The 12,906-nt window shown below is 37.5% G+C and overlaps 1 protein-coding gene across 1 annotated transcript in view; it reads right to left on the bottom strand.

Moving 5' to 3' along the window:
* The window catches only part of LOC127974302 (aromatic-L-amino-acid decarboxylase), a 34,335-nt gene that overhangs the window by 9,440 nt on the left and 11,989 nt on the right, over positions 1-12,906 (bottom strand). The window contains exons 5-8 of the mRNA XM_052577482.1: positions 7,111-7,245; positions 4,427-4,570; positions 2,505-2,571; positions 2,300-2,394 (exon numbers count right to left, since the gene is read on the bottom strand). Of these exons, the coding sequence (XP_052433442.1) occupies positions 2,300-2,394; positions 2,505-2,571; positions 4,427-4,570; positions 7,111-7,245 (441 nt within the window). The remainder of the gene's footprint in view (positions 1-2,299; positions 2,395-2,504; positions 2,572-4,426; positions 4,571-7,110; positions 7,246-12,906) is intronic.

Genomic DNA, 12,906 nt, shown 5'->3' with positions numbered 1-12,906 from the left:
TGGTATCTGTGAGGATTTCCAGTCAGGATTTAGACCGTATCATAGTACTGAGACTGCTCTCTAGTATCTCTCTATTAGTGCTATTGGATCTTAGCCCTGCGCTCAACACTATTGACCAAAACATTATTTTGCATAGACTAGAAAACTCTGTTGGCATTAATGGAAGTACATTTGCATGGTTTAAATCATACTTATATGATGCTATCAATTTGAAGCAGTGAATAAAGAGATATCATATTGATCACAAGAGCAGTATGAAGTACCTCAAGGCTATGTACTAGGGCCGTTACTCTTCACACTTTATATGTTACCCTTGGGAAATATCATCAGGAAACATGGTGTTAGCTTTCACTCTTATGCCGATGATACTCAGCTCTATATTTCTTTGTGGCCCGGCGAAACATACCAATTTGAAAAACTAATGAAATGCATAGTCGATATAAAAAACTGGATGATGAGTAATTTCTTACTGCTAAATTTAGAAAAAAAACTGGTGTTAATTATAGGATCTAAATACTGCATGTAATAACCTAGAAAGCTGTCTTGATGGCTGCTCTGTCAATTCTTCTTGCTATTTGATAGCAATCTTTCCTTAGAAAGCCGTGTTTCTAGCATTTGTTAAACTGCATTTTTACATCTCATAAAAATATCTAAAATACGACCTATGCTCCCAATGCCAAATGCAAATGAATGGTTTAGCACCTCAGTATTTGAACAACTCTTGTTACATTATAGTTTTCCATGTCTGCTGCGCTCTCAAAACTAGCAAATTGATAATACGTAGAATATCAAAGTCAACTGCGGGCGGCAGATCCTTTTCCTATTTAGTGCCGTAGGTCACCGTAGCCACCAGAACCAGTCTATATCCAGATCAGAGGGTCACTGCAGTCACCCGGATCCAGTACGTATCCAGACCAGATGGTGGATCAGCACCTAGAAAGGACCTCTACAGCCCTGAAAGACAGCGGAGGCCACAACAGCTAGATGAGCCCCAGATACAGATCCCCTGTAAAGACCTTGTCTCAGATGACCACCAGGACATGACCACAGGAAACAGATGATTCTTCTGCACAATCTGAATTGAACTGCTGGTTTCGTCTGGTCAGAGGAGAACTGGCCCCCCAACTGAGCCTGGTTTCTCACAAGTTTTTTTCTCCATTCTGTCACAGATGGAGTTTTGGATCCCTGCCGCTGTTGCCTCTGGCTTGCATAGTTTGGGACACTTCATTTACAGCGATATCGTTGACTTGACTGCAAATTATTGCACAGATCCTATTTAAACTGAACTGAGCCGCATGATGACATCACTGAATTCAGTGATGAACTGCCTTTAACTGTCATTTTGCATTATTGACACATTGTTTTCCTAATTAATGTTGTTCACTTGCTTTGACAAAATCTGTTTTGTTTAAAGCGCTACATAAATAAAGGTGACTTGACTTGACTAGTATTTACATACTCATGCAGTTTTACATTGACTCTTTATACCAGAAATCAGTACTAAAATAAAGATGGTGGTTTTGGAATATGAAAATAAATTTGGCTTGCTAAAAATCAAGACAAGTCATCTTTCAGCTACCTGTTAGCATGGTCTGGTATCTGACTCATAGCATATTATGCATCAAACTCACAATCAACTGCAGCATCTGTCCAATGAGCATTCAAAAAGAGCCACTATCTCAAAGTCTAATCTTTTTTCTCACTCTCCCCTTTCCAATATCCTTTCCATCTGCCACAATAAAGGCAGACACTGACATGACGGTTTGATTGTTGCCGTGCTGAGTCCTGTCTGTCTTTCAGTTACTGGTAACCAACACCACACAGGAAACAGCAGCCAGCTGTAATTCCGGTCAATAATAAAAAACCATTGTCTGCGCAGAGGAGCACAGTCTTCACTCTTGTTTGAACTCATGCTCCTAATAAACAGTGATATTTCTTTAGCGAGGGAAAAAAGGAACTTATCTAAAGGTCTTCCTATGCCTCAGGAAATTACTTTACCCTTATCATTTTGACACCCAGCTGGGCTCCACGACAACTCAAAGGACAATCAGGGATTTCTAATATCCCGCCTATTCCACAAGTCATCGCTCATGCCAGCTCGTATCATTTGTGACATTTAAATATTCTCAATCACACACATACGACTCTGTGCTCGAACCATCGCTCCTAAAGTAACAGGATCAATAGTTTGAGCCCAGCACAGATTGCTCTTCTGTTATCGCTCGTGCCTCTCTGGGTGTTAAGAGCACCCTGTGAAGTGTGCTTAAGAACACCCTGTGTGATTTGAATGTTATCTTACCTCTATGCCATTCAGCAAGGGTCTGAACTCTGGACAGATAAATGCACTCCCAGCATATGCAGCATCAATGTGCATCCATATCTTCTCTGCATTACCTGACATAGCAACAATGACAATGTGTCTATTAAAATATTAATCAAAACACTGATTTGCAAGAACAAATAAGATACAAAGGAAAATAACAGTAAGTGTAAATTAGTCTTACATATAGGGCCGAGCTCAGTGATGCAGTCGAATGCACAGGATGGAGTTGTCCCCAGTGTTGCACAAAACTAAGAGAAATAAGCAGAATATCAAATAGATTGATTATTATGTGTTCATTTGAATATTTAATATACTACAAATAAGTCAACCTAGACATTTCTTTATCCTAATGTAGAATGTGCAATGAAAAATTCATTTGAGCTATAGGTTTTGATCACAAAAAGATTTGTTCCTGCTTGGTTTGCCATTATGCTGTGATTCTTCTGACATGGGTTTGCTTGCTGAGCCTGGGGCTAATTTGACTAATGTGATTCAGAAAACAGGCTTCCCAAACAGCATTAACCATCATGCAGACTGTGGGGGGACAGGTTCAGAGAAAGAGCAGAGACAAATGTCCAATTTGTTCTCATTTTGTGCTCTCTAACAGTCTGAGTGGCTGCTATCTTTTTACCATGTTTTGCACTTGTTATATATATAGTGACTGGAAGTTCTAATGGTAAGGGTTAATCATTAAGATTCAAGAGAAAATTCTGCAGCATTTCCTGACATGATGTCAGAGTTAAAAATAATAACAATAACTATACATAAAACTAGATATTTTCCAGATGTCTGGAGCTTTCTGTCAAAAAAATTAATAAATAAATAAATAAATAAATAATGTACTGGAAACTATATAAAAACCCATGCCTGACCATCAGCAATTTCAAATATAAGAGATGTTTATACATTCTCCACAATACAAAATAACAACTGAATTCATAAAAAATGACCCACTTCAAAAGATTACATATCTTAATACTGTGTGTTGTTTCTGAGCAATCTTACACCTCCTGCACATTCTTTGGTTTTCCAGCATCTTCTGCATATCTAAAACATTTCCAACAGTGACTGTATGATATTAAGATCCACATTTTTACATGGAGGACAATGGAGGGCTCATACACAGCTATTACAAAAGTGGAAAATATTTACTGATGCTTAAGAAGGCAACAAAATGCATTAAGAGCCACAGGTTGTAAACTTTTGAACAGGATGATGATGTGTAAGTTTTTCTTATTTTGTTCAAAGATCATACCATTTTTCATTTGGTAACGCACCTGTGAAGCTAGATAAATACTTTCTCAGAAGACAGAATAAGTAGAATTTACCCTGATCATTCAATGTTCAAATGGTTCAATTCAAAAATGTGTTGTGTTGCCTTCTTGGACATCAGTAAATGTTTTCAACTACATAGTTATGTATGCGTCCCCCAATTGTCCTCCATGTGAAAAAAATGGATCTCAAAATCATACAGTTACTGTTGGAAAGAGTTCAAATATGCAGAAGATGCTGGGAAACCATCGAATGTATAGGAGCTGGAGGATTTTTCTGAAAAACAGGTCCGGACCAACAAAGGACTCATGAGCTACTATCACAAAACAGAAAGACAGTCCTGAATCATCCAGAAAACAACATACAATATTAAGATTCAAGGGCATGTAATCTTTTAAACTGGGCCATTTTTTTTAAAAAATTCAATTATTATTTTGCCTTGGGTAGAATATATGAACATCTATGAAATAGCTTGTTCAGGAGCACAACTGTATACCAATTAACTCTCATTAGACTATTAGTAGACTGTCTGCATAATATCTGCCTACACTTTATTGTGATGGTCTCCCAGCAGACGTTACTGACTATAAGTAACTTTGCAAATAATTGTCAACTTATTCTAACTCTAACCCTAACAGTCTACTAATACTCTACTAACACTCTAGTGAGACTTTGTAGATAGTATAGACACAAAATTACTTATAGTCAACAGAATGTGTTAAAGGGACGATCAAAATAAAATGAATACTTGGTCTTTGAACCAAAGCGTTACTCTAAAGACCATAGTTGTGCTGTTTAAAAGAAGCTTGTAGTTATTAGAGATATACATACAAAAAATGGTATGAGTCCTGCGGCTCTGTCCTCTTCTAGAACTTTCTTCAGTGCAGCTCCTCGCACAGAAAACTCACTGTTGGTGGGAATTTTCTTCATCCTTACTCCACCTATCAAACCTGCCCTCTCCACCGATGAGTGTGCCTGAAATATCAATAAGACACTGCCATATAATTTATCAATTAATGATTTACAAACCTGCTTTGAACTGACTTTTTTTGTTTTTGAGACTGCAGCTACTGATCTGGATGAGCTTACTGACACTGTGACGTCCTACATGAGTTTCTGTGAGGACATGTGTGTTCCCACCAGGACATATTTAACATTTAACAGAGACTAACCTTGGTTCAGTGCAAAACTCACACAGCTTCACTAGGCCAAAGAGGACGCCTACAGGAGTGGGGACAAAGCCTTGTACAAACAGGCCAAATACACAATGAAACTGGCAAAGTTAAAATAAAGAAAAAAAAAAAAACAGCTCTCAAGGAATGATTCTATATCAGTGTGGAATGGCCTGGAAGACACTGGAATACATTCTACAGGACATGGAAGACACCAGCTACAAGAACCCCATACCCCAGAATTGAGGCCAATCAACAAATTGCTGAAGACCTGAACAAGTTTTACTGCAGGTCTGAAAAGCAAAAGACTGGACTGACACCCCAAACCCGCTCAGACCATCTCACATCAAAACCATTAACACCCTCTCCCTCCCTACCCCTGCTGTTTCTCAGCCTGCACTTAAGATCTGTGAAGATGATGTACACAAAGTCTTCAGAAAGCAGATGATAAGGAAAGTCCAGATGGCGTCTCTCCACCCTGCCTGTGCTGTCCAGCTTTCATCTATCTTCAAACTGATCTTCCCTGGAGCTGTGTGTAGTCCCCTCCTGCTTAAAATGTTCCACCATCATCCCTGTACCCAATAAATCAAAAATCACAAGACTTAATGACTACAGACCTGTTGCTTTATTATCTGCGGTCATGAAGTCATTTGAGAGAATGTTGTTGGCCTGCTGGAAGGAAATTACTGGACCCTTCCTGGATCCCCTGCAGTTTGCTTACCGAGTTAACAGGTCTGTGGATGATAAAGTCAATAAAAGATTGCACTACATCTTCCAACATCTGGACAAACCAAGGACTTATGCAAGGATCTTGTTTGTGGAGTTCAGCTCCCCTTTAAACACCATCATCCCAGACACTCTTCAGAATAAACTGACACAGATCTCTGTACCCACCTCCATCTGTCAGTGGATCAACAGCTTCCTGACAAAGGGACAGCCAGTGAGGCTGGGAAAACTTGCATCCAACACCTGCACCATCACCACTGGAGCTTCCCTAGGGCTTTGTTCTTTCCCCACTGCTCTTCTCCCTCTACACAAAAGACTGCTCCTCCAAAGACCCCTCTGTCAAACTCCTGAAGTTTGTAGATAACACTACAGTCATCTGCCTCATCCAGGACTCCGATCAGACTCCATACAGACAAGAGGTTGAGCAACTGGCTGTCTGGTGCAGTCACAACAACCTGGAGCTGAACATGCTCAAAACTGTGGAGATGATAGTAGACTTTAGGAGAAACCCCTCTGCTCTTCCCCTTCTCACCATCATGAAGAGCACAGTGGAGTATTTCAGGTTCCTGGGCACAACCATCACTATGGACCTTAAGTGGGATGTACTTCCTTCATCAGCTGAAAATATTCAAACTAACACAGGCACAAATTACACATATAACTGTCTGATTTTGGTCAGCCAGCAAATCAGATATGAGAAGACTGCAACGGACTGTTAGGACAGCAGAAAGGATCATTGGTGTGCACCTGCCCAGTCTTCAGGACTTGTGCACCTCCGGAGTAAAGAAAGGCTTGTGACATCATTAAAGACCAAAGTAATGGTTCCTTGCCACTGTCACCTCTGGCTTGCTCTGTTGGGGACACTGAATTTCCAGCGATTTTGTTGACTTGATTGCACAGATACTATTTAAACTGAACTGAGCTGGATGATGACATCATTGAATTCAATTATGAACTGCCTTTTTGGTTTATTGACACAAAGCAACTGAACAGCATTAAATAGAAAAGAATTGTTACAATCTGTATCGATAAAAGTGCTTTATAAATAAAGGTGACTTGACTTAAACAGTTGTATATAGAGTAAATAGTTCACAAATCTATACACAAACCTACTGTTTCAGATTCATTTCATACACATTATTATTATTTATTGTTAAGTATTACTATTTAAATGTTTTTTTTCTGTCCTCATGTCAGATGTATATGTATATATGCATGCCTGTATGTACTGTATGTACTAGGAGCACCCTAAAAACACACACAACAAATTTCATGTGTGTTTGCACACACCTGGCGAATAAAACAAATTCTGATTCTGATTGTTTTAAAAAAACATAACCAAATATTCATGTTTTCCTGTTAGACACACATATGTTGTAAGCACATTCATAAACAAGTGGCTCTTCACCATTATCCTACTGCATGACCCTTTCACTTTGTTTGACATTTTCATTCAAAAAGAATTCTTGCTAATCATCCCCACTAACAGAAATTCATTCTTACTTACAGATGGACATGACGCCATTGTCACAGTGCCTGTGCGTATTATCTTGCAGGTCATTAGTCTAGACTAAATATACCCCTGCAGCAGTCTTTCATCCAGTATTGTTGATTTACCTGATCAGATGAATAGGCAACAAGTTTGGATATAATGTCTGTCTCAGATCGGTCAGGATGGTCAGCCTGGATCAGTTTGATGATTTTGGAACGAGCAGCAAGAAGAGCTATGAGAGTGGCTTCACTGGCAGTGCCCTGCACAAACAAACAACATAATATATTTATTCATACCTGACACTTGAAATTCAAAAGCAGTGAAACAATCTTAATTGTAATTGTAAATGCAGCAGTGATGAATTTTCATCAGCTCTCCAGCGCTTTTGTGTGTCCACAATGAGTGAATGAGAAGACTTCCACTCGAAAACCCCTCAATACAGATCACCTCTGCTCATTGTAAGGCACGAGCTGTATTTGATTTCCCTTCATAAGCCCGACACGTCCTGATTACTAATGATTCAGTTTACTTTATGGGATAATCTGGAAAACTGTAGCCACACTTGTGTTTTCAATTCCAACGTATTTGATTGAATGCCATATTCACCTTCTTTAACCCTATGAAGCCTTCTGTATCATATTTGATATGCAAATTTCTAAAGCCTCTAAATTATCAACGTGATTAAAACTTTGCTAAAAAAAAAACAACAGTGTTCTGTCACCTTTATTGAAATCTTTTTTCATTCTTAAAACATGCTCCCTCAGGTCACTGTGCATTGCAAAACGTTTTGCTAGGAAATCGTTACAGACTTGTTTAAAGTAAAAATAAGTTTTATATTTATATTGTTTATATTGTTAGTAGTATTTCAAGATGAGTGCTAAGTTTAGTCCTCTGAATAAGATTGAAATATGTTTTCCCTCCTTTTTCTTCCTTGAGCATAAAATCTACATTTCCTGATATGAGGCATAAAAAGCCTGATGTACAAAATATTATACTCAAAAACATGAAAACTTAGTTGTACTTTGATAAATATCTTCTACTTCCACCTGTTCCACTTCCACTTTTGCTGAGAGACATTGCTTACAAAACCCACGAGCTTCCTCATTAGTGCACGCTATTGGTGAAAATAATGCTGTTGTCATAGTGAGAGAGAAAAAAAAAGGAAAAATAAATAACCTTCAGTAGGATGACACACACACTCCAAAGCAGACTTAATGACAGAGCATCAAACCAACTGTCATCAGTGGGCTTTCCATACGCTGTGCTTCGTGTGTCTCTCTCTAAATGGTCACAGCTGCTCAACTGCTACATCCATAGTGACAAAATGATCACAGACCGCTCTCAACGCACGCCCGCCTGACTGTCTCCTCTCATGTGTAGTCAATGTCTTAAAAGGCAATTTCTACAGGACATAACAATTTGCAGGGCCTAGAGAAGAAATCAATGACAAACAAATTGTTGTGTGGGACATGTGTTTGATATTTGTTATTGTTCAAAAGAAATAGCCCGTAAACATGGATTAAGTTTGCCCAGGTGACATTAAAGGGCTTTAAAATGTCCGCAATTTTGTACAATTTTTGTGTGTTAATAAAATGAATCAAATTTTTCAAAACAACAGATGATTAAGGTTAATGTGCATTCACTTACAGTAGTTAGACATTTTGAATATTAAAATAAATAAATAAATAAATATTATATATATATATATATATATATATATATATATATATATATATATATATATATATATAATCTTATGATAATGATATCTTATCATCTCCATAGACCCCCTGCAGTACATGGACCCACTTAATGGTCCCTCAGTTTATTTATTTAACCTTTATTTAACCAGGCAAATTAATTTAGAACAAGTTCTTGTTTTCAATAATAGCCTGACAGGAGAATTAATATCTCATGAGAAACATACAAACATACATTACAATACATTACACACATAAAATAAAAATAAAATCTCAGTCGGCTAACCATAGAAAGTAAGTGCCTATGGTTAGCCAAGGAACTATATAAGATTATCTAGTTGTATAGTATTAGAATGAGATTTCAGCAACTTTTAAAGATATTCAGGTAATAAGCCCAGTAGAACTTTGTAAATAAAAATATACCAGGGGATTTCTTGTCTTGTATGCAATGATATCCAATTCAAAAGGAAGTATAATTTGCAATTAGGAGCAATACTGTAAGGTGCATTAGTAATCATAAGCTGCATGATATAACACATCTTGGCTGACGTGGTAAACACAGATCAATTTTGAAACAAGAAACCAAGTCTAGATTAAACTTTCTTATGTGGGTAGTAAAAGTCAAGGAGCTATCAAGCCAGATTCCAAGATATTTATAAGAGGATACTACCTTAATAATCGCCCCAACCAAAGTTATGATGACTTTATTTTTATTTTTTTCAAACCACATTACTTTTGGTTGTTGTGTTCTTTTTTTTTAAACTAGAGTCAGGTCACATCTTGAATATTGTTAAAACTATCCTGTATCTGGTTTAAAATGTCATCATACATTATGATGATCCCAAACACATCATCCACATATAGGTAAATATAGGTTTTTTGACTACTGATAACCTGAGAAATAATATAAATGTTGATTGGAAACAGGGTTGATGCTAACACAGAGACCAGAGGGACCTCTTTATTAATAGTTTATGGTTCCAATAATTGTTGGTGAATCTTTACATATTGGATCTTTTAAATAAATAGTTAGAAAACTGAACTGATTCTGTGCTAGTGTTATGAGTGCGGGTAAACCGAAGGCTTGAATCAAGGGCAATCATCGCAAATGGTGCCGTTATGTTGAGCGCAAAAGAACGGGTGAACCGTTTTCTTCAACCGGTTTATTGAGTCGAACTGTCCAAAAGAACTACTGGTGATCTGAAAACCGATGCAACTGGTTCTTGACTCGTGAATGAGTAAGTCTATTGTTCGTCATCTGGCTCGGCTCAGTGTTCATCTGCGTGCATGCATTACTCCAGGATATTGGTTTGTTTGAACTCAGAGGGAGTGTCAGTCACATTAAAAAAAGTTAACAGCTTAAGTCATTTGTGGATTAATGCATATTACAGATGCGAACCGTTTAAAACGATTCAGTTTGATTTGGTGAACTGAAGGATTCATTCGCGAACCGGAAATCCACACTGCTTTGTTTTGAACTCTCTCTCACAACAGACATGGAAGAGAAGACAATGCTGAATGAAGTCGTTGTTTTTGCTATTTTTGGACCAAAATGTATTTTCGATGCTTCAAAACATTCTAACGGACCCTCTGATGTCACATGGACTACTTTGATGATGTTTTTCTTACCTTTCTGGACACGGACAGTGTACCATACACACAGCTTCAACGGAGGGACTGAGAGCTCTCGGACTAAACCTAAAATATCTTAAACTGTGTTCCAAAGATAAACGGAGGTCTTACGGGTTTGGAACAACATGAGGGTAAGTTATTAATTACATAATTTTACTACCTGGGTGAACTAACCCTTTAAGAAACCCAAACACTTGCAAGGCATGATGGATCCATGTTCTCATTCTGTTTACATCAAATTCTGACTCTACCATCTGAATGTCTCAACAGAAATCGAGACTCATCAGACCAGGCAACATTTTTCCAGTCTTCAACTGTTCAATTTTGTTGAGCTTGTGCAAATTGTAGCCTCTTTTTACTATTTGTAGTGGAGATGAGTGTTACCCAGTGGGGTCTTTGCTGTTGTAGCCCATCCGCCTCAAGGTTGTGCATGTTGTGGCTTCACAAATGCTTTGCTGCATACCTCGGTTGTAACGAGTGGTTATTTCAGTCAAAGTTGCTCTTTTATCAGCTTATATCAGTCGGCCCATTGTCCTCTGGCCTTTAGCCTCTAGCATCAACAAGGCATTTTCACCCACAAGACTGCCGCATACTGGATGTTTTTCCCTTTTCACACCATTCTTTGTAAACCCTAGAAATGGTTGTGCATGAAAATCCCAGTACATTTATTCATTTAGCTGAAACTTTTATCCAAAGCGACTTACAATTGCTATATATGTCAGAGGTCGCACGCCTCTGGAGCAGCTAGGGGTTAAGTGTCTTGCTCAGGGACACATTGGCGTCTCACACCAGAGGCATGTGTCTTATCCACTGCGCCAACCCCACCGCACTCAGTAACTGAGCAGATTGTTAAATACTCAGGCCGGCTCGTCTGGCACCAACAACCATGCCATGCTCAAAATTGCTTAAATCACCTTTCTTTCTCATTCTGTCATTCAGTTTGGAGTTTAGGAGATTGTCTTGATCAGGACAACACCCCTAAATACATTGAAGCAACTGCCATGTGATTTGCTGATTAGATAATTGCATTAATGAAAAATTGAACAGGTGTTCCTAATAATCCTTTAGGTGAGTGTACATGTGAAGGGGTTAGCTATAATTGATGAATCTACTTTAAAAAAAATGATAGAATCTAAAGCATCTTAAACCAGCAGGCTTTTTTGAGTTAAGTTTATGTAATTCATGCCAGACCTGTAACTTATTAACTGGTTTTAGACAAAAACTAAAAGGTCAAATAGTTTGAATGTTTCTTATATGTCTTGTTTTATTAATATACTGTCTAGGAACATGATTCTCAAAAAAATTACTTTCTCTAAAAGATCTGTTACTTTTGCCTTGTCTGTAACTTCATCTTCTTTATTAAGTTAAACAGGTCCCTGTGGTAACAGATGTTTGTTTTCTAGTTCTTTTACTTTACTCAAATAAGTTCTTGAATTTGAATAACAACTGGAGAACTGCCTTTTATAATACACAGATTTAGATATTCTAATAGCTCGAGAACAAGTATTTCGATGTTATCTAAAAACAATCCAATCCATCTCAGATTTTGAATATTTTGCTTTAAGCCTATATATATATATATATATATATATATATATATATATATATATATTAGTGGTGGGTAGAGCTGTCACTTTTGTGGAAAAATCATTTTCGATTTTTAAGACATAAGTGTTCATTGAATTGATTGTAAAATCGATTTTCCATGTCTAAAAAAAGACGTTTCCTTTTTCAATGTCAAATAACAGACGAACGTAAAGAGAGCGCTGGAGACGCACAAGTCAGCAATATTTATTATTTATTGGCATTAAGTTTGTGCAGAATAACAAACAGCAACAGGAGTGCAACATTTTCGAAAAAAATATATATGCAGAGGGGACTGCTGAGAACAGGCCGTGTGTGTTTTTTTAATTTTTATTGAATGTAACCGACACTTAGTCTAGGCGACACTAGGGAGGCATGCGCAAAAAGGCTAGGGCCATTACAAATTTATTGGACAGGAAAACAAGTCGATAAATAACTCTCCTGTAACTAGATGCGCAAATGAGGCGAATTCGCATCTATCATGCCGCGAGACCTCCAGACGCATGTAAACGTGTCTTTACATTAACTTAACATTGAAATCATTAGTGCCAGACGCTCTATTCGCTTTTGGTGTGATCACAGCATAAGGTGTCGCTTTCGACGTCAATGGGTCTTATAGGCGTGTATTTTCTGTCTAGCTTTCGCAAGGCATACTGCACTTTCGGAATTCTTTATTTTCTTTTTCTGCTTGTTTGTGAATTTTGTTACATGTATATTTTTTAATTGTTTATTTATTTTAAAATGAATTGTGTGCATATTTGGTTAAAATCGATTCCCTATTTTCATTTTCGAAACTATTTTTGGTTGGTCCGATCGATTGTGCAATCGATTTTCGAACTAAAAGTGACAGCCATATATATATATATATATATATATATATATATATATATATATATAGAGAGAGAGAGAGAGAGAGAGAGAGAGAGAGAGAGTAGTATAGTGACAAACACCGTGACAAATCTCTTATGTGTTTGCAGTACACAAGCCACAGATGGTTAAGACCAC

The sequence above is a fragment of the Carassius gibelio genome, chromosome B16 (genome assembly GCF_023724105.1).
Source record: "Carassius gibelio isolate Cgi1373 ecotype wild population from Czech Republic chromosome B16, carGib1.2-hapl.c, whole genome shotgun sequence".
Taxonomy (NCBI): Eukaryota; Metazoa; Chordata; class Actinopteri; order Cypriniformes; family Cyprinidae; genus Carassius; species Carassius gibelio.
This window is presented reverse-complemented; position numbering and strand designations above follow the sequence as displayed.